Source organism: Mustelus asterias, chromosome 8 (genome assembly GCF_964213995.1).
Source record: "Mustelus asterias chromosome 8, sMusAst1.hap1.1, whole genome shotgun sequence".
NCBI lineage: Eukaryota > Metazoa > Chordata > Chondrichthyes > Carcharhiniformes > Triakidae > Mustelus > Mustelus asterias.
In genome coordinates this window covers 68921350-68944435 of record NC_135808.1, presented here as the reverse complement: position 1 = coordinate 68944435, position 23086 = coordinate 68921350, and the positions used below count along the sequence as shown (strand labels likewise).

Sequence of the window (23086 nt, the reverse complement as noted above, 5' to 3'; positions counted from 1 at the left end):
TGGTATGTTTCTGCATTATGCCCATTCTCAATTCTCAGCTCACCCGTACCCTATTTTCAGAGATGATATACAAGCTGTTGATGGTGTGCCTTCTACATCTTGCTTTCCAACATATAGTGTCCTTCCCTTACCTCAACTTGCCCTTTCGGAGGTTTCTCCTCTGGACTAACCAAAACTGTCACCTGCTCAGCCACAGCAGCCCCAGAAGGAAGGGAGGAAGTCACAGCGCCACACTGATGAAGAGGTCCCATCACTTGATCTGGTAATCACAGCCACCAGCTTAGATACTCATACTATACTACATAAGAGGCCTGTAAGGAGTTGGGATCTGCACATGCTGAACTCCTGGGCATGAGTGGTCTGTGACTAGGCCAAGGAAAAAGATAAGTCCATATGCCAGCACACCAGAGAGTGAAGTTCTGCTCGAAAGGATTCAACTGAAGACTTCAATGGGGCAGCACTGAGAGCAGCACAGTTGGGCATGCACACCAGACACTGGGTGCATTGACTGCCTGCCAGTCAGCCTCCTATCACTGTCAAGCAGCATGTTAGAGTCTGGCTCCTACCAATAGAGGGCATTATACGGAGTATCCCCTACTTGCAGCTCCCATGGCAACACCGTATCACACTGCAAGTCCTAGAGGCACGGCAACTTGTTGCAGCTTGTGTGGAAGGTCCTCAAATCCAGGGACAGACCACAACACCTTCAAGAAAATACATTCCACAACATTTCCAGAAATTGCGCAATAGCAAAAGTTAGTCTAAACCACTTCAAGTTTAATGCCTGCCCCTATAAATAAAACAATTGTCGCACCTTCTTGCAACCGCACTAATGTTCTCGGGTTAATCATAAGCAGATATGTTAGTGCCTCTGTGGTCCAATCTTGTAAATTATGTATCAAATCATCCAGAACAGCTGTTTAACTTCACAATCTGGCCAGCTTGTTGGGAAGCTCTCAGAGCATACAAGCCATGCTCAAGCTCTTCCCAGCAAGGGATGCAATGCAGGCCACGTCAGCTGCGCACCCGACTCAGAGGACCTCCAGCTTCCTGAGCACCTCCAACAGCACAACGGAGCCAATTTTCTTGGCCCAATACTGCACTGTTCACTGTCATTGAAATAATGCCATTTCCTCTTCCTGTTATGTTGGTAAGTTATGCCCTGCTATCAATGCAACTAATCTACAGCATCTCCGAACTTGTGCTAGGGCAACATTTGCAATTAGTCACGATGTGCAAGTGCAACGCCTTTGCACCATTTCAGGCAGTACTGAGCCAGATGAGGAGGAAAACCGGAGATTGGGTAAAGCATTTTTAAAAAGCGCGTATTGGTGAAAAACACTAAATAGCAGCAATACATTACAACTGAAAAGACACAAATGAATTGTAAATTTTACATCATTTTATTTGTCATATAATAAAAACCAATTTCTTTTAAAACCTCTCCCTTCCCCAAAGGGTGCATTGCGTGTGTTTAGTTTATTCCATTTTTGGTCGCTTTTAATTTGTGCTTCTGGCTCTATTTACGTTAAACCATAATAGCACAAATGTGACCTTATTCCAGATCTAACTATAAACTAACCAGTGAGTCTTTTTCAATGGATGGCATTTTAGAAACTTGCACAAAAGCATTAACATATTGCAGTTTTATGCATTTCTGTGAAAGCTACAGATTGTGTTTCTCACATGTAACATTTGGTACAAAAAACCCTACTTGTGAAAATAGAGCCTTTTGCTGGATATCTCTCACTACAAAATAAAGCAAAAAAATATACATTTCTTAAATTTAAAAACTGGGAGAAGGAGACAATGTGCCACCGAGCAGGAGCTGCTCACCTCACTGCCTGATGTTACAGCCCATCACTTCACATTCCTTGAATTGTGTGGGACAGTTGAAAGCAAACAGATTAATATTGTTGACATTAATAGCAATAAGATCCAAAGAGCTTAATTTCACTAAACCATTACAGCAGTTACATTAAATAATGAACACGCATACAACAACCTCATTTTTTTGGCAGACACTTTACAAAAAGGCAGACATCAACCCTTTTTTTTTTGCTGAATAAACACCATAGGTTTAGATGGTACAATGAATATTGATGAAAGCACTGAAGTTTTAGATAACTTCAATTCGTATGACTTATGGTTTGAGGTGCAATATGTTACTTTCAGTTTGTTATCTTACAATGTGGAAGTAATGTTGATGTCAAATCACCTTCAGTAAGTGTGTGGTGAAATTGTCAATGCTTTTAATTGCAAAATTGTAGACTTAACATTGTATCATATACCAGTAAATTTCACTATGCAAATAAAGTGAATTAGCAAATTGAGGCAGGTGAGACATCGAAAATTATTCACAACCAGTGACGCCAGGAAGCATGCAACCTATTTATTCTTCAGGGTGGTGCAGAACAGCTAGACCTTCTCAACATCGCTGTAAATTTTTTTCCCCCCAAGCCCACCACTCTCGGTCAGCAATTTTATGCAAGCTGTTCTGGCACCTGTTTTCTCCTGAAGCTTGTACAATTGCTCACCCAAATGACAATGGGTTATTCACTGTGGCTACATCGAAGGCAACACAGTGGGTAATTTAATGATGAAATGAATACAGTCAAACAACTCTGTCTTAATTTGCTTTGTTTGACCTTGCGACATAACAGCTACTATCAAGTTTCAATTTAAGTGGACAACTTTAACATTTCATTTTAGACTATTTTTGAAAATAGAACGGTTTGGATATGAACTGGGTTTTTCCTACCACTTCAGTAGGTGGGATTTGTTTCCGTCTAATTTTCAATCAGTATTGGATAAGAGAAGTGGAATATTCAGTTTCTACAAGCTTCACTGAGAAGAAAGTATCACTGACATAACAATTATTCATTGTTCTCCAAACTCTACCACAATTGGCATTTGACGTTGGATACTGTTACACTTACTCAACACAGAGATATTCTTAAGTTTTAGAGCACAGCACTCAATAAATAAGTATTGTTATCCTATTTCAATTGTGATTTTCTTTCTCGCTTCGGTGTCATTGCCACTTTATTTCAGGTTATCCAACCCAGCAGTTAAAACTAAAAATCCATCTATCCAACTGGGCTTCAACCACCTAAACAGCAGGATCTCTGTTCGCAGCATAATACATCGCAGGGTACAATGTGCAACACTACTTTCCAGTTCAAACCAGATAACAGCATAGGGTAATTCTAGGTGTGGCATGAGGGAGATACATTTTATCACCCCTGGGTCATTATAAACAGCTTCAAACAGATATTTTTGATAAATCAGATGCTGTGCTCAATTTTTTTTTACCTCTCAAGATATTGAATTTCACATTTTGAAAATAGACCGAGTTGTTCATTTTAGCACTATCCCAAGCTGTGGTAGGCAATACTTTAAAGCACTTACAATTATTTCCCTTACGTAATTTTTCAGCTCAACAATTGTGTTTGCAATATTGTTTTTTTTTTATTATTTACGATCACTATTTAAATAAATACATTGCATCAGTGTGACTCCTGCTATGTATCACAATGAGCCAAACTTTGCTATATTAAATTTTGAAAGCGCTATCCTCTCCATTAATTTCCAAGATGCTCATTGCCATCAGCCCTGTATAGGTTTTACTGGTACTGCTTGCATTTCTGAGGTTGAATGAATGATGATTGAGCCTTCAAAAAAAAAAATCCCTCTTTTTTTCCCTAAAGAAGAATGAAATAAATGTGAACTCTTTCAGCACACTGATGGAAGTGTAATGAAAACAGCAACAAAATGGTACTTTACGTAATATATTTATCTCATGTCAGCAAGCAGCACAACTGGATTCTTAATCATTTCTATGTCGGCACTAGATGGACTTTGAAGAAGTTTGTCATACAGAACTTGAAAGTACACCATCAGCTTTTCAAATTCGTGCTCAGAAAGCCAAGTACATATGATAGGTTTCAAAGTTACAAACCATTATTACCTACCTTTCAGTCAATGCTCTAAAGCTCAGGGCTTCCAATTAATTTTTTCATAATAGGAATAATGGACCTTTGATGTTTTTCTTTTCCCCGCATTGCCTAAATTCTTGACAATAACCAAGTGATTGTTCAAGCCCCATCACAACTCAAGGCAGCTGCACATACATGTATAATTTTTGTAATAATATTTTACAAAAACCAAAAAAGAAATTAGTCAACCTATGTCATCTATGGCTGTTTTACCACTTATTCTACCTGAGAACTGTTTGAAGAAATCCCCACCCCATAGCAGTGATGATATACAATTTGCAGCTTACACTAAACAATTGTCCATAAAAAGAAAGTTGGAAAAGAAAAAGGATGGAGTAAAAGTAAAAAATAGTGCTGCCTGAAAAATAAAAATGAAATATAAACACTATAGAATAAAATACAAATTTGAGTTTGCAGACTAGAAGTCATTCTACCATTGGAAAATTGGTAGTATAAGCACAATTGTTTATGTCTAATTGTCACAGACATCAATTCCCCAATGCAATAAAAATTTTCCAACAAGTATCGCATACAAGACATGTCAGGTTGACCCACACTATACTGTCACTGCTCTTGACAAACGCAGACATGCCAATGAAATAGTTTAGTCCCAAGATATATGTGTCTCTTGTAGATCTCCTCCAATCTCCCAGAAATGAATGGCAGCAACCACAGAGCTTCAGACAACTTAGAATCTCAAATGGGATTTGTGCTTCACCAGGTACCTGTTGTGTGTAAAAAAGAAAGTCAGTCACAATCAAAATTATTGAAGTTACAAAATCTGATTGAATTATTATTAACAGCTGCAAAAATCTTTGTATTCACAGCAAAAAAATGAGACTCTGGTGAATCAAGTGAAAGAATCCAATACTGACAATTTGCACATCATGCTTTCTCCCTCGAGAACTAGACACAACCTTTAGATATAAATAATGGCGCATTGCAGTTTTCTACATATTGACATGTCCTTGAAGTCCGAGCTGAATGTTTTATGGTACGGCACCAAGGGCTGAATTTGGACAATGACATGCATGCAAAATGTGTTATACAACCTTCTGTGTAGCACAATGAATTGTACCTCCAGAAATGGAGCTGAGGAGATAAGCACACCAGCAGGAAGGCATTGTGTGTGAATACATCAGCCTTATCACAACAGACTCAGCTCATGACTTGTAATTACAACAGATGCACAAGCGTTAGCCATGAAAACTTGTCAGTATTCTTGCACACCATCTACCAATTGTGAGAAAGTGAATAAAAGTAAAATATTTGGTCATTAAACATTCCATCCAAGGTAACAAATGAAAAGGTTTGTATCAGAACCAAACTGTATAACTGTAGTCTACGTGTTGGCAGTTGTTTTCTACTGCGGTGTCTAACCAAGCTTTCCTAGACATTTTAAACTGAATGAGGCAATTTTTTTGCTCAGCTTATAAAAGTTGCATTGCTAAACTAAAACCAGTATAATAAACACAGAACTGATGACAATAAATGTAAAGATCTTAAAAGTATAGTTTAAGAATCTTTTTGTATGTAGAATTCAAATTGATCCCAATATGAAAAATACTTTGTGTAGCCATTCTTCAGACATGTATGTTTAGATGTGGGGTTGATTTTCTTTAATTTTCTGATCTAGAACATAAGAACATAAGAAGTAGGAGCAGGAGTAGGCCATCTAGCCCCTCGAACCTGCCCCGCCATTCAATAAGATCATGGCTGATCTGAAGTGGATCAGTTCCACTTACCCGCCTGATCCCTATAACCCCTAATTCCCCTACCGATCAGGAATCCATCTATCCGTGATTTAAACATATCCAGCGAGGTAGCCTCCACCACTTCAGTGGGCAGAAATTCCAGAGATTCACCACCCTCTGAGAGAAGAAGTTCCTCCTCAACTCTGTCCTAAACTGACCCCCTTTTATTTTGAGGCTGTGCCCTCTAGTTCTAGTTTCCTTTCTAAGTGGAAAGAATCTCTCCATCTCTACCCTATCCAGCCCCTTCATTATCTTATAGGTCTCTATAAGAGCCCCCCTCAGCCTTCTAAATTCCAATGAATACAAACCCAATCTGCTCAGTCTCTCCTCATAGTCAACACCGCTCATCTCTGGTATCAACCTGGTGAACCTTCTCTGCACTCCCTCCAAGGCCAATATATCCTTCCGCAAATAAGGGGACCAATACTGCACACAGTATTCCAGCTGCGGCCTCACCAATGCCCTGTATAGATGCAGCAAGACATCTCTGCTTTTATATTCTATCCCCCTTGCGATATAGGCCAACATCCCATTTGCCTTCTTGATCACCTGCAGACTGGGTTTTTGCGTCTCATGCACAAGGACCCCCAGGTCCCTCTGCACAGCAGCATGTTGTAATTTCTTTCCATTTAGATAATAATCCAATTTGCTATTATCTCTTCCAAAGTGAATAACCTCACATTTGTCAACGTTATACTCCATCTGCCAGATCCTCGCCCATTCACTCAGCCTGTCCAAATCTCTCTGCAGACCTTCTACACCCTCCACACGATTCACTTTTCCACTTATCTTTGTGTCGTCTGCAAACCTTGTTACCCTACACTCAGTCCCCTCCTCCAGATCGTCTATATAAATGGTAAATAGTTGAGGCCCCAGTACCGATCCCTGCAGCACGCCACTAGTTACCATCTGCCAACCAGAAAAGCACCCATTTATTCCGACTCTCTGCTTCCTGTCGGATAGCCAATCCCCAATCCACGCTAACACCCCACCCCCAACTCCGCGTGACCCAATCTTCTTCAGCAACCTTTTGTGAGGCACCTTATCAAACGCCGTTTGGAAATCCAAAAACACCACATCCACCGGTTCCCCTCTGTCAACCGCACTAGTCACATCTTCATAAAAATCCAACAAGTTCGTCAAGCACGACTTTCCCCTCATGAATACATGCTGCGTCTGCTTAATCGAACCATTCTTATCCAGATGGCCTGCTATTTCTTCTTTAATGATGGATTCCAGCATTTTCCCAACTACAGACGTTAAGCTAGCCGGCCTGTAGTTACCCGCCTTTTGTCTATTTCCTTTTTTAAACAGCGGCGTAACATTATCTACATTAATTTCAATGGAACAGATATTTAAAATAAATGCAACATGGAATTTAAGACAAGGCACACAAGTTCTGAAAATGCTACCCTCTATTCTTGATAACCAGAAATTCAACCAGCCTGTCTTGAATATTTTACGTTATTATGCTTCACTTTATCTCACAGCTCATTCCAACACAATCTACCAAGAGAAAATTGAACCTTGGGAATCCTTATTGTTTTCTTCTTTTCAATCATTTCAACATTTCATTTGCACTGATTTTGTGAACAAATGTATGCTTAGCTTGTCCACTCCCATTGCACTACCCTCCTCCCTCCCCATTCACCACCCCACACTAAGAAAACACATTCTTGGGAAGCCATGTTGCAGTCAAAGACATTCTGGAAAGAGGATTTTTCATGGTTTCGCCATTTATAAGGGACCCATAAATCACTGATTGGGGTTAGGAAATGAATTAGCTTGATCGATTGCCAAGAAGAAGATCCTGCACAATTTTTCATCAAATTTTCTTCACTGGAAGAATCTAGGTCAACTGAGATTAAAAAATAGTTAAGGGGGCATTATCATTTGGCAAAATGCTTGCAAGATATCAGCAAAGTACTACACAATAATAGAATTGATAATAGCACGGTGTCACTAATGTATTTAGTATTGAGGAATCTACGTGCGGCTACCAAGAATTCAGCCAACCAGCAAATCTTCTGCTTTTCATTGTTATTTTGTCAGTGGATGGATCAGCAACTAATGAATTGTCACAGCACATCCTATTTTAAACATTACACACAACATGATTACACTCCAAATAAAATGTTCTTAAGACTGATCTCAGTTTTCAAGGCCCATTAACAAAAGGATTTTTAAAAAAATGCAGTTTCAAAACACACTTCAAGGCTTAAGCACTAGGCTGATTCATCAGTATTAAGGAAGTACTGCACTGATGAAGAATTAAATGAAGGATACATCCGCCTCATCTGGTGCTTCAAGTGGATATTTTGGCCACTGTTGGCAGATCTGTCATGGGGCAGTCAGAACACCTGCCAAAGCAAACTGCTGCTGACCTGCCACAATATCTTCACAACAACTTTAATTTATATAGTACCTTTAAGACAGTAAAGCATCCCAAACTGCTCATAGGAACATGATCAAACAGGTTGAAATAATGATGCAAAAGGATATATTATTACGGATGACCAAAAGCTTGGTCGAGGAGGGCCTTAAGAAGTATCTTAAAGGATGAGAAGGGATAAAAAGATGGATTGGATTAGTGAGAGAATTTCAGAGCTTAGAGCCCGAGCAAGCAGTTGAAGGTATGAGTGCCAATGGTGAAATTAAAATTGGGGCCCTGCATGAGGTCAGAATTGGAAGGGCATAAAGCTAGGTGCTGTTACAAGGGTGGAAGTAGAATGTCTTAGTGATGGGGTGGATCTGTGGCCAAAACCTTGGGGCCATCAAAACACCTTTTTTGGTTCAATGCAGCTGTGAGGGATGGAAAATCTGTTCTGCTGCAGCATCAGTTAAAAGTTAATTTGCTTCTCAGCAAGGTGGCAGAAGTAGTAACTGTCATCAGGGATTTCAGCAGAATGACTCTTACATTTTCTCATGGGTCAGTGGAGGTGGGATGTGATCCACGGAGTACGAGTGAAAATTAGGATGTGGGAGCAGATGGGCACGTGCGAGGAAGAGAGAGTGAGAAACACACACTCCTTCAAATGAAGATGTTGGGGGCAGGGCAAGAGATGGAAACAGTCAATCTTGGCTGAGTAGCCTGAATCTTCCAGGGAACAAGTGTTTTGGAGCAATGATTTTGTATGCATTTAGTGGAGACGGTCTCTCTGTATTTAGTTAAAATAATGGATAAGTGTGATTGTTTACTACTAACAGATCTGCCATACATTTCTGATAAAGTGCAGAATATCCCAGAAACCATGACGGCCTGAGGGATGACTGCAACATCAAGATGCTAAGGAGAACTTCTAAAATGGCTTTTGGAGTGGAGGCTACCAATGCTTCAATAGCGGCTTCGACCACAACAGTTTCACTGGGATCCCAAGATTTTGAGAGACCAATTGGTCTGTAATATCAATCAGCTTTGTTTTGAATCATTGCTCTCACCTGTGGTCTGAAAGAAATTAGTGTGGATTTCACTGTCATTCCAAACTGTAAGAAGTCTCACAACACCAGGTTAAAGTCCAACAGGTTTATTTGGTAGCACAAGTTTTTGGAGTGTCACTCCTTCTTCAGGTGAATCTCATCGGCAACAATGGCTGATTTGGTAGCATTGGTTGCACCTGAAGGAGCAATGCTCCGAAAGCTTGTGCTACCAAATAAACCTGTTGGACTTTAACCTGGTGTTGTGAGACTTCTTACTGTGCTTACCCCAGTCCAATGCCGGCATCTCCACATCATGGCTTCCAAACAGTGGCACAGAGTTCATAAAGTCCCCTTCACTGCCATCACTTAAGGAGAGCTTCAGGCCTGCACTCGCACTACTGGCTACTGCAAACACACCAGGACATCAGATAGGGGGTAGTCAGACATCAGCAGCAAGGAGGGGGCATGTGTGTGTGCTCGTGCACGCATCAGGGTTGGGGGTGGTGGTCCAGGCGGATCAGGGCATCAGATTGGATCAGAGGGGGTTGTGTCAGCAAGGTTGGCGAGCCTACCCCGGTTGGGGTTGGGTCAGGTATGATTGGGAGAGAGGGATGGTCTGGATGGAGAAGGGGGGGGGGCGGAGGCAGCTGGGTCAGGGTGGTCCAGCTAGGTCAGGGTTAAGGGGCAATGGTGGATTGGGGAATACTGGGGAGTGGGGGGGGGGTCAGTGGTTAATCAGTGGGGTGGGAGAGAGCCCTAACAGGGTCAGAGAGAGTCCCGTGCAAAGACAGTGTTTAAGATAGTTAGACGCAAGTTAGAAGAGATTTCAATTCTTCTAACTTTTTCGGAAAAACTATTTACGCAACCCTGGTGGAACCATCCAAAGTTAGCAATTTAAATGAATTTTTCAGATGGTTCCCAGCACACGCAATTATCCAGGAGAGTTACCGTTTCAGGACAATTACCTTGCAAATGCTTACATGGGAAGGCCCCTCACCACCGGCCCAAGCACTTCCCAAATCTGACACAGGGGAACCTGGAAGTTACAGCCCATTCGTCTTCCTAATGGTTTGCGGTGTCAGCGTATTAACTGTGAGATTTGTGTACAAGGTCACCCAGGTCCCTCTGAACACCGTTTTTTCCCAGTCTCTTACCATTTAAAGAATATCCTGCTTTTCTATTATTCCTTCCAAATGAGTGGGGAACTTCACTCTTCTCCACATTATATTCCATCTGTCATGTTCTTGTCACAGGGAATTCATGGTCAATATTCTACCTGCAAGCATTGCTACCAAATCAGCCATTGTGGCCTACGAGATTCTGTTTGGCCAATAATGGCTGCCAGGTTTGCCTACACATTACATGCTACTATCACGATAAAATAAATTACATATGAAACTCTAATTTATTCCTGAAAAGCATGATGCATGTGTTATACAAAATGTAATATGGTAGAATAAATGTGGTATATATTTACTTGAGGCCTCAATGCAAGTGGTACTGTGGATACTGCTTATTCCTATAAATCTTTGGATAATACTGCAGTTATAATTTATTTGCTACTCACCTGTCCAAAGTCTCCCAGAAACGTAGCAAAACAGCTCTGTCAAGATGGCGCTTGTGGTGGCTCAGTTCCAGCACAGTCACGTCCCACTTCTGAACATTTGGATCCAGACGCATTTCATCATACTTGAGATGGAATGCCTTGACTGGGAGAGAATAGCATATGCAACCATTAAAGCAGCTGTAACAGAATAGTATAAAGCAAAGTTTAAAGAAAAAATTTACATTTTAACAATTTTCACAATGTCAGAATCACCCAAAGTACTTTGCAGCGATAGCAATACAATATATTCGACAACAAAACTGATCAGTCTTTCAATCAATTTAAGCCTCATTTCAAAACATCTGATCCCAGCTATTCAAGGATTGTATTTGAATCTTTAGGTACTGCACAAATGTACCATAGCCATATGGTAACTGTGTAAAAAAAAACAAATTTATGGAAGTACCCAAAATGAACATATTCTTTCTGCACCATCTAGCTACCATCGTGGTTGATTCAAAATCAGCAAAATTTAGCGTGCCTATGCGTGTGAGAGAGAGAGCAAGTGAGTGTGTGAAAGATTTTTCTTTCTTCATTCATGAGACATGGCTGTCACTGGTTGGCCAGCATTTATTGCCTATCCCTAGTTGCCCTTGCTCAGAGGGTAGTTGAGAGTCAACCAATTGCTGTGGTTCGGGAGTCACATATCCTCAAGGACATCGGTGAACCAGATGGGTTTTTCCGACAATTGACAATAGTTTCATGGTCATCAGTGGGCTCTTCATTCCAGATATATTTTATGGAATTCAAATCCCACCATCTGGCGTGGCGAACCCTGGACTCCAGAACATTAGCTGAGTTTCTGGATTTATAGTCCAGTGATAATACCACTAGGCCATTGCCTAGTGCATAAGAGTGAGCAAGAGAGTGCAAGTGTGAGCTCCTTGCATGTACTACATGATCATTTGATTGGAATTCAAATACTTAATTTCTTCAGCCTCCTGACAAGTTACTCTATAGAAAAATTGAGGTCTCATTTAAAAAAGAAATAAAATGATTCTCCTGGGTTAATCACCGACAAAATCACTTTTCTGACAGCTGCTTGTAGTCAAATCTAACCTATAATCCGGCTGTATGAATCTAGGAAACCGGTAAGAAAATAACTCATACAGATGCCTGGTTTCACAATTAGCATGGATTAAGGTGCTGGCAGCAGAGCTGGGGTGACATCAATTGAACATTTCCAAATGGAGGTAGATTTTTGTTAGCTAAGGGTATTAAGGGGTGCAAAGAAAAGATAAATGAAATTGAGGCACAGATCAGTCATGACCTAACTGAATAATGGAACAGGTCTGAGGTACTGAAAAGCTTATTCCTGTTCATATTAAATATGTAATACAATGTGGCTTGGAAGATGTCCTCTGTATCAGCACTAAAGGATTAGGTTTGTATAAAACATTACATTTCTGGCATTGTTTAAAGCAATACATTTATTATACAGGTCGAGTATCCTTCATCCCTAAATCCAAAAACTGCATTTTTTTTGAGCCTCAGCAACATTTAACGTGGGAAGTCCCTGACCTGAGCAGATATGACCAAAACCGACAGGGACCTCGCTTACCACCACCACATTTAATGTGGGGAGTCAAGTTGTTTGTCTGCACTCGACTTGATCCTCGTTGACATGTTGAACCCTCCCCTTCAAACAGAATTGCAGATGGCGCCAAGGATGGGAACTTATTACAGGTACCATGCATTTATCTTTCAGTGATGCACTAAGTTTCTAGCTATTTTCTTTATTTTAGTCAATAGCGAGACTAGGCTTAGGCTACTGTAATTTAAATAGTCCTATATATGCAGTATCTGAAATCCAAAGTGTCATCAGCCCCAAGAATTTCGGATAAAGGATCTTCGACCTGTAAATAAATGACCAACAATGTGATATGATAAATATCTCTACTATGATATTAATTGTAACTCAATTAAGATTTTAATCACTTCTGAAATTTTTGGTTAGGTTCACAAAGATATTAATGATATTTTGCTGCTGGTTGGCTTACATTCTGCAGAATTAAATACGTCAGGAAGATGTATTTAAGTTAGGGCTACACAATCCAAAGACATTACCTCATCATTGTTACCTCAATACAACTGTGTATTAGCTCAGGCAAGTGTACTTAAAGAAATACATTTGACAACAGAAATAAGTTCTGAACTACTACTTAACCTTTTACAGTCTAAATGTTATATTTTACCCAGCAATCTGAGCACACAAAATCTAGTAAATTTAAAGGCACTGCATGAAAAATTCCTAATTTTATGCACAGGTCAAATATAGAGTAAACCTAATTTTGCAGCAACACTGATTTCTCACAAGCTTAAATTTGGAGGAGGTCAAGTTTATTTGGACTGGGAACTGTAGAACAAAATATACTGCTGTATCCCACATGATAGTCAGCTTTTCATGACTATTATACATGTGTTTTAGTAATGTAACCTAAATAAATTGGACTAAGTGCTTTGGGACACATTTCAATAAACATATGCATCTCAATTTGCTAAAATTTGATTGCATACTGGACCGAGAAAGGTCACGTCAAGAATCGCAAGGCAGTGTGTACATTTACATGTTCTGAAGAATAATTGTATCATTACGGATGAAAGCTGCACTTCTTAATTCACATGGGATTTACAGTACTTTCCCTTCAAAGAGAGTTGAACAATAGAATACTCAAAAAACCCACAATCATTATTACATCTCAAATAATTCATTTTGTATGTTACGGGTTTTAAAATATTAAAATTCCTTATTAAATTTTAAAACAGTAAAAAATTGTATGGAGGCTTTGCTGGTTCGGTGGTAAATTTGCTCACTAAAATGTGTGTTCTATCTCTGTGGGATGCATAGATGCTGTGTTGGTTATTCATTTTCAAAATTCATGCTCCCAATAATTTGCAAAAATCTGAAGTTATTAAAATAATAGACTTTGCTGCAGTGATTAAGGTTCACCACTACTGACAACTGAACTAGAAACAGTTCTTACTACACTTCCATGCACAAAAAATTAGATGGGACACAGCATTGAAGAAGAAATACAAGTACAAACAGGTTTAAGCTGCTTGGGATCTTGGGGCCAGATGGCTAGACTTCAGGGCCATATGTCACACATTAGACATTGCTGCATTAACATACTGTGCTACATAGCAATCAGAAACAATGCATTTAGAAAAACAGAAAATGTTGAAAATATTCAAAGGGGTCAGGCTGCATCTATGAAGAGAGAACGGCAGTGTTAATGATCCAGTCCATAGCCATTTGTCAGAACTGAAGCACGTTCACAATTTAATAGGTTTTAAGCAAGTACAGAGACGTGAAAATGTTGGGTGGGCATGGCAACTAGAACAATTGCTCTAAAAAGACAGGAGATTAAATGACAAAAAGGGCAATGGTTTAAGGCAAAAGGAGATGGTAATGGGGCAAGCAAAGAAGCAATAAAAGCACTGCAGCATTCCTCAGTGTAGTGTCCCAGGCCTAACCATCTTCAGCTGCTTCATTGACGACCTTCCTTTTATTACACGGAATATCCCCAGAAGTGGGGATATTCACTGATGACTGCACAATGTTCAGCACTATTTGCGGCTCCTCAGATACTGAAGCAGTCCATGTCCAAATGCAGCAAGACCTGGGCAATATCCAGGCTTGGGCTAACAATTGGCAGGTAACATTCGTGCCACATAAGTGCTAGGCAATGACCATCTCCAACAAGAGAGAATCTAACCATCTCCCCTTGAAATTCAATGGCATTATCACAGTTGAATCTCCCACTATCAACATTCTTTGAGATTACCATTGACCAGAAACGGAACTGGACTAGCTATATAAATATGGTAGCGATCAAAGTAGGTCAAAGGCTAGGAATCCTGCAGTGAGTTAATCAGCTCCTGACTCCACAAAACCTGTCCATCATCTACAAGGCATAAATCAGGAGTGCAATGGAATACTCTCCACTTGCCTGGATGATTGCAACTCCAACAACACTCAAGGAGCTTGACACCATCCAGGACGAAGCAGCCTGCTAGATTGCTACCCTTTTCACAAGTATCCAATTCCACCACCACCAACGAACAATGGCAGTGTGCACCATCTACAAGAAACACTGCAGGAACACAACAAGACTCCTTCGGCAGCACCTTCCAAACCATGGCCACTACCATCTAGAAGGATATGCGCAGCAGATAGCTGGGAATACCACCACCTGGAAGTTCCCATCCAAGTCACTCACCATTCTGACTTGGAAATATATTGCCATTACATCACTGTCACTGGCTTAAAATCCTGGAACGCCCTCCCTAACAGCACTGTGGGCATACCAACACCTCAGGGACTGCAGCGGTTTAAGGCAGCTCACCATCACCTTCTCAAGGGCAACCAAGGATGGGCAGCAAATGCTGGTCTAGCCAGCAATGCCCACATCCCATAAATGAATTTTTTAAAATCCTTCTATAAAAGGATACAAGTGGAAAAAAAAGAGAGTATTTACAACAATCGATGGTACCTAGAATCATAGAATGTCTACAGTGCAAAAAGAAGCCATTCGGCCCATCGAGCCTACACCAACAACAATCTCACCCAGGCCCTATCCCTGTAATCTCACGAATTTAACCTGCCAGTTTCCCTGTTACTAAGGGGCAATCTAGCATGGCCAATCTAACCCGCACATCTTTGGATTGTGGGAGGAAACTGGAGTATCCGTAGGAAACCCACGCAGACACAGGGAGAATGTGCAAACTCCACACAGTCACCCGAGGCTGGAATCGAACCCGGGTCCCTGGCGCTGACAGGCAGCAGTGCTAGCCGCTGTGCCAACCTGTCAAGGTTACCATTACTGACACAAGCTTTATATTCCAGATTTATCAATTGAACTTAAATTCCATCAGCTGTCATGGTAGGATTCAAATGTCCCCAGAGCATTAGTTTGGAACTCTGGATTACTGATCCAGTTACATTACCACTCTGCCACCATATCCTCCAAGTGGTCTGTAACAAGATAATGGATGGAAAATAATCCGGTTACATGTGAAAATAGCCACTATGGTAGGAAGAATAAAAAGTTTTTCTTTTTAAATGAGAGACAGGTTGGGGAGGCAGTTGTGTGGTATTGTTGTTGGACTAATAATCCAGAGACCCAAGGTAATGCTATGAGGACCACAAGCAGATAGGGGAATTTGAATTCAATAAAAAAAAAAATTTGGAATTAAAATTTTAACAATGATCATGAAACAATTGTTGATTTTCATTAGAAATTCATCAGGTTCCCTCGTGTCCTTTAGGGAGGGAAATCTGTCGTCCTTACCTGGTCTCGCCTAGACGTCACTCTTAAGTGGCTTCTGAAATGGTCTAATAAGCAATGCAGCTGTATCAGACTGATAGAAAGTTTAAAAGGAATGAAACCAGAAGAAATCACTCAACATCAACCTGTGCACTGGAAACACAGACAAACTCAGTCCTGTTGACCCTGCAAAGTCTCCTTACTAACATTTTTGAGCTGGGGGTTGCTTGTGTCAAAATTGGGATGTCTCACAGACTACATAAGCAACAGCCTAATAGTCATACTCTCAAAATCAGCTTACAGATAATGCCCCAGACACTATCATCAACATCCCTAGGTTGTGTCCTGTCCCACTGGCAGGTCAGGCCCAGCAAAGGTGGTGGCACAGTGGTAATATAGTCAAGAGGGGGTTGCCCTGGAGTCCTCAACTTCAAATCCAGACCCTAAGAAGTCTCATGGCATCAGGTCAAACATGAACGAGGAAACCTCTTGCTGATTAACATGTACAGCCGCCCTCTGTTGATGAATCCCATAGAATCCCTACAGTGCAGAAGGAAGCCATTCCACCCACTGAGTTTGCGCAGACTCTCAGATCTTATCTAGGCCCTCTCCCCTGCCCTATCACCATAACCCCCCACACATTTACCATCAGTGCCAAATATAAGACTGAAGCATTTGCAACAATCTTCCACCCAGAAGTGCCGAGTGGATGATCCATCTCAGCTTCCTCCAAGGGTCACCAGCATCATAGATGCCAGTCTTTAGCCAATTTGATTCATTTCATGTGATGTCAACAAACAGCTGAAGGCACTGGATGCTGCTAAGGCTATGGGTCCTGAAAACAATCCAGCAATAGTACTGAAGATTTGTGCTCCAGAACTTGCCACATCCCTAGACAAGCTGTTCCAGTACAGTTACAGCACTGGCATCTACTCAGCAATGTGGAAAATTGACCAGGTATATCCTGTACAAAAAAAGGTCAAATCCAATCTGGCCAATTACCACCCCATCAATCTTCTCCCGATCAGTAAAGTGATGGAAGAGGTTATCAACGGTGCTATCAAGTGGCACTTGCTTAGCAATAACTTGCTCACTGAAGCTCAGTTTGCGTTCCGCCAGAACCACTCAGCTCCGGACCTCATTTCAGTCTTGGTTCAAACATGGACAAGAGAGCTGAACTGCAGAGGTGAGCTGAGAGTGACTGCCTTGACATCGTCATTTGATAAAGTGAGTCATCGAGGAGCCCTGGCAAAACTGGAGTCAATGGGAATCAAGGGGAAATGCTCTGTTGATTGGTGTCAAAGCTGACACAAAGAAAGATGGTTGTGGGAGTTGGAAGTTAATCTCAGCTCCAGGACATCAATGCAGCAATTCCTCAGGGTAGTGTCCAAGATGCAACCACCTTCAGTTGCTTCATCAATTACCTTCTTTCCAATCATAAGGTCAGAATTGAGGATTTTTACTGATGACTGCACAATGTTCAGCACCATTCGCAACTCCTCAAAAACTGAAGCAGTCCATGTCCAAATGCAGCAACAGCTGGGCAATATACAGGTTTGGGCTAACAAGTAACATTTGTGCCTCAAAAGTTCCAGGCAATGACCATCTCCTACTGGACACACTCTAACCATCTCCCCATGACATGTAATGGAACTACCATCGCTGAATCCCCACACTATCAACATCCTGAGGGTTGCCATTGATCAGCCACATAAATAATGTGACAACAAGAGAAGGTCAGAGGTTAGGAATCCTGTGGTGAATAATTCACCTCCTGATTCCCCAAAGCCTATCCACCAGCTACAAGGCACAAGTCAGGAATGTGATGGAATGCTTTCCACTTGCTTGGATAAGTTCGGTTCCAACAACACTCGCGAAGCGTGACACCATCCAGGACAAAGCAACTCACTTGATGGGCACACCATCACAAACATTCACTCCCTCTACCACCTACACACAGGGCCAGCAGTGTGTACCATCTACAAGATGCACTGTAGGAACTCACCAAGGCTCCTCTGACAGCTCCATCCAAACCCACGACCACTACCATCTGGACAAGGGCAGCAGATATATGGGAACACCACCACCATCTGGATGTTCCCTTCCAAATCATTCACCACCCGGACTTAGAAATATATCATGACATGGAGATGCCGGCGTTGGACTGGGGTAAGCACAGTAAGAAGTCTCACAACACCAGGTTAAAGTCCAACAGGTTTATTTGATAGCAAATACCATAAGCTTTCGGAGCACTGCTCCTTCGTCAGATGGAGTGGATATCTGCTCTCAAACAGTGCACAGACACAGAAATCAAGTTACAGAATACTAATTAGAATGCGAATCTCTAAAGCCAGCCAGGTCTTAAAGGTACAGACAATGTGGGTGGAGGGAGCATTCAACACAGGTTATCACCATATATCACCATATATCACCATTCCTTCACTGTTGCTGGATCAAAATGTTTGAACTCCCTCCCTAACATCACTGTGGGTGCACCAACACCACGTGGATTGCAGTGGTTCAAGATGACAACTCACCACCACATTCTCAGGGCAATTAGAAATAGGCAATAAATGCCAGATCCCATGAATGAATAAAAAAAGTGGTGGAATGCAGTAGGATTAAAGTGTCATTATACATTAATCACAGCAAGTAAGCATGCTTTTTGAGCAAACAATTAGGAAGACAAATGGTGTGTTAATCTTTATTGCAAGCAGGTTGAATTATAAGAGTAAAGGATGCTTGCTGCAATTATGTAGAACCTTGTTGAAATTACACTTGGAGTAGTATGCACAGTTTTGGTTTCCTTACATAAGGAAGTGTTCGTCTTAGCAGGAGTACAACGAAAATTCATTTTCATGAGATGGGCTGACCTATGAAAGGTGAGTAGGAGAGGTTATTCTCTCTGAACTTAGAGAATGAGAGGTGGTTTAACTGAAATATAATGTTCTGAGAAGGACTGAAAAAGTAGATGCTGAGGTGTTGTCTCCACTGGCTGGCGAGTCTAAAACTAGGGGCCATAGTCTCAAGATTAGATGTTAGCCATTTTGGACTGAGATAAGGAGAAATGCCTTCAGTCACATGGCTGTGAATCTTTGAATGCTCAGTCATCGAGCATATTCATGACACAGATGGATAGACTTTTGGATACTAATCAAGGGATAGGGCAGTTGAGTTGAAATAGAAGATCAGCCATGATCTTATTGAACAACAAAGTGGCTCGAGAGGCAAAATGGTTTACTGCTACTCCTATTTCTTTTATTCTTACATAAAGCAGAAAAAAATTACTTTTTGCGAAAATATCCACAGGTGATCCATCTGGTAATAACCATGGCCATCCCTTGAACTGCCAAGCAGCTCCTTGTACAAAAACTGCCACAACACGATCCCTGAAAGAGAAATGAAAAATGAGCTCATGGAATTTCTTTTGCTATAAGTATTTAACAAATAATAATTTATGACTCTCAAATAGTGAGAAAAGATTATATTTTAAAAACTGCCATTCCAATAGAGACAATATAAAACAATATATTTTTGGGGTTTCTTCTCAGTTTTTTTTTCTATCACAGTGACTTGGTTTTCAAATCTCCTGTATCTGCGCGCCTTCAAAATACAACTTTAATCCAAAAAATAACTACCTTTCATGCAGTTAGACATTTGGATACCAAATTTATTTTAATAATAGATCTCTCAGTGCTGTTCAAAGTGGGTCAGAGAATATGTTTTATTCTGTACAATAAAATCAGGGTTACTGACTTATGCGGATTGAATAATTGGATTTTTAAGGTTATTGTGGATATATTAGTCCTATCTTTAGGCTTCTATTCCATAACTTTCATATTATCTCAATGTGCTATTTGATAAGGAGAGGAAGATTATATTCTGTAATAGAGATTATTATTGTGTTGGCCTATCGTAGACGTTTTTGAAAATCAAAGGAAATTCTTTATTAGGATAAAGAATTGAATATTGAGAGGAAACGTTGAAAAGAAACAATACAGAAATTCAAATTAATTCAATAAACTGAAAAGGGGAGATTGTATTGCAGAAGTTTTCATATTTTAGTATTATGAATAAAGGGAATGGAATTAGAATAAATTAATGTGAAATAGAAGGCTGTGAATATATGTGGTCACATTTATAAATATATTTGTATACATATGCACACATACATATGCTTAACTTACTTGGAGTAACTGGTTTTACATAACCTGTGCATTCAATAAAATTTGTGAGATCTACTTGATATGAAGAAAAGTCATAGAATGTTATGTTCTGGAGTCAGTTTGCATTTATGTTGGTAGTAGGCCTGACAGTGGAGTGTCACAAGGCAGAAATTTAAGGTAAAGTGTTTTGAAGTGAAAGATATGCTCGCACTGTGTATGGGATCATGTTGCATGACATTATAATTGTAAAATTTCTGTGTGCACAGCAGGTGTTGTAGGATGGTTGAAGTAGTTGGATTGAGTGTTAGGGAGATACAAGGTTGCTAGTCAAGAACCAAGCAGAACAAAAAGGAGCTGCAGCGAGGTTAGCAGTAGTCATATTGATGATGGCAAGTGAGGGCGTGGGTTGCATGATCGACAGTAAAGAAATGTTACGGAATGAAGGAAATGGTTAAGTTGTGCCTAGAGTTTGGCGCAATAGTGTTCTCAAAATCAATTGATTTGATGAGGTGTGAAGCTAAATAGATACAAGAACCAGTACAATAGAACCACAGAATCCCTACAGTGCAGAAGGAGGCCATTTGGCCCATTGAGTCTGCACCGGCTTTCCGAAAGAGCATCCCACCCAGGCCCTCCCCTCTGCTCTATCCGTGTAACCCTGTGTATTTACCATAGCTAATCAACCTAATCTACACAGCTTTGGACACCAAGGAGCAATTTTCATGGGCAATCCACCTAAACTGGGCATCTTTGAACTGTAGGAGGAAACCGAAGCATCTGGAAGGAACCCTCGCAGACACAGGGAGAACATGCAAACTCCACAGAGTCACCCAAGACCGGAAAAGAACCCGGGCCCCTGGTGCTGTGACACAACAGTGCTAACTACTATGCCACCATGCTGCCTTGAGGGCTCGGAGGGAACAGGGAATGGAGTAGTGATTCGGAAAATAATGGTGGAAAGAAGAATGAAGACTCTTTCATCACCTTCCTCAAAGATGAAATTCACAGTATTATTCCATGCTATACTGCTTAATTCAAGCAGCAAACAATAAAACAAGGTTTCTCACATATTGGGAAAGTCCTATAGGAAAAACACCCCTTCACAAAAAAAAAGCCAATTCCCCAAGCTTTCTTCTCCTCCATGGGGAGCCATTTACAGCTCCCATCGCTTACTCACAAAGTTTTTATTAAATGCTGCAACCACTTAAAACCAATTTCTACTCAGTGGATTCTGAATGTCTGTTTGCACAGGGTTTGAGTTTAGGTGTTTGGGGCAAGATATCTTGGAGCGAAGTATGAAGGGGAGCCTGGTGCTCCAGACGAAGGCAAAATCATAACAGCAAAGCCACAACTGGGTGAGATAAATAACATGATTAAGGGAAACTAGTTATGAAGTATTAAAATACATGCAAGACTTAAGTGTACCAATAAACGTGCAGAATTTGCAGTGATCCGACTTATGCTTTGTTTCAAGATTAGAGAAAATGAGCAACTAAAGGGTTTTAACGTGCAATTAATATCCTATGAGATGGTCAAAATCTCATTGAAGTGGGGGTGACTAGTATTTAATGGGGAAATGTGCTATCTTTTCTTCCTTCCTTTCCCAAAAATGGTATCTAATTTTAGGAATGGCTCTTCAGGTAATGATCCTGCAGTACTTTGCATTGCATAGAGGTGAAGAAGGCCATTTGAACAACGAGTGACACCAGGTTAATTAACTGTTGTGGAACTCTCATCTTGAACCTAACCTTGACAAATCCCGCCATCCATATTCCAATAGGGCAGGAACTGCAACACTGGCTCATTTTGCCCTCCTTAGCCTGGGGTCAGAGGCCAAATATAATGGTGCATTACCACCCTTAACAACAAGATCAGCTAATTCAGTATGGATTAACCTTTAGAGCCTCTGGTAGCTTGATGCAACACCAGACAGATCTTTAAAGTTCTGGCAGCATTTCAGAGAGGTGAGCGTTGACATCCACACAAAATCTTCCTACTTCTCAGGGTTACCACTTTCTTAAGATGGATGTGAAGGGCACTGTATGAATGCAAATTCTTCCATCTTGAAATATTGTGAATCAGATTCTATAATGGTAAGCTCCTTCCCCCTCCCTAGCAAATTAAAAATTTCAAGAAAGCCATTGGAAAGTGACATTAACTTTAGACTCATGATCAGTTACACAGATTCCAGCTGGCCTTTGGCTGGCAGTCTATAGTAATTAGTTTTCTATGGCTTTAAACTTCTGGTAAATGTAACTCTGAAAATAAGTGCTCTGGGCAGAGAACGCAGGCCACTCTCAGGGCACAGCAGATAATGAGGAATTAATTGTGTCTCTGACCTTCCATTTATTTAGTAGGCACCATGATAATTGAGTTTTAAACAATAAATTGTTCACAAAAATCCAAATCAAATGGGCATCCTGAAGTGCTACCTTATATAAAGGGTCATTGGTTAGTATTCTGAAAGAAGGTTGTTAAAACACTAGATCTTTTCTCCACCTCTAGAGCAATAAAATGGGCTTTCTAGTAGAATTCAAGGAAGGTAATTAGAAATATTTACTTGAGTGGAGGTTAAATGCCAACAGGGAATGGTTGGGCTCAACTGCTTGTTTCTATGTTGTAATTTGCCTGCATTTCCATGTGCTGTTTCACATATGTTTTAACTCACCCTTGCATAAATATGGGGCAGGACCTTGAGCCCACACAGTGCATGAGATCGCCGTCAGAGGCTCAAGATCCAGCGAAACCCGCAAATCGTGAATGGGTGAGCACCTGATTTACATTCATTTTAGTAAATTTCTCCCACCCCCCCAACTAAATTTTCATACTTTACCGATGTGACTCAGACGTGAACGTGGCGTAGGGATACTACCCC

At 40.7% G+C, this 23086-nt stretch overlaps 1 protein-coding gene across 1 annotated transcript in view; it reads right to left on the bottom strand.

Annotated features, from left to right (window-relative positions):
• Positions 1 to 1382: 1382 nt before the first annotated feature.
• cdc73 (cell division cycle 73, Paf1/RNA polymerase II complex component, homolog (S. cerevisiae)) overlaps positions 1383 to 23086 on the bottom strand; it is a 333544-nt gene continuing 311840 nt past the window's right edge. The window contains exons 15-17 of the mRNA XM_078218135.1: positions 19334 to 19434; positions 10737 to 10878; positions 1383 to 4723 (exon numbers count right to left, since the gene is read on the bottom strand). Of these exons, the coding sequence (XP_078074261.1) occupies positions 4687 to 4723; positions 10737 to 10878; positions 19334 to 19434 (280 nt within the window). The 3' untranslated portion in view covers positions 1383 to 4686. The remainder of the gene's footprint in view (positions 4724 to 10736; positions 10879 to 19333; positions 19435 to 23086) is intronic.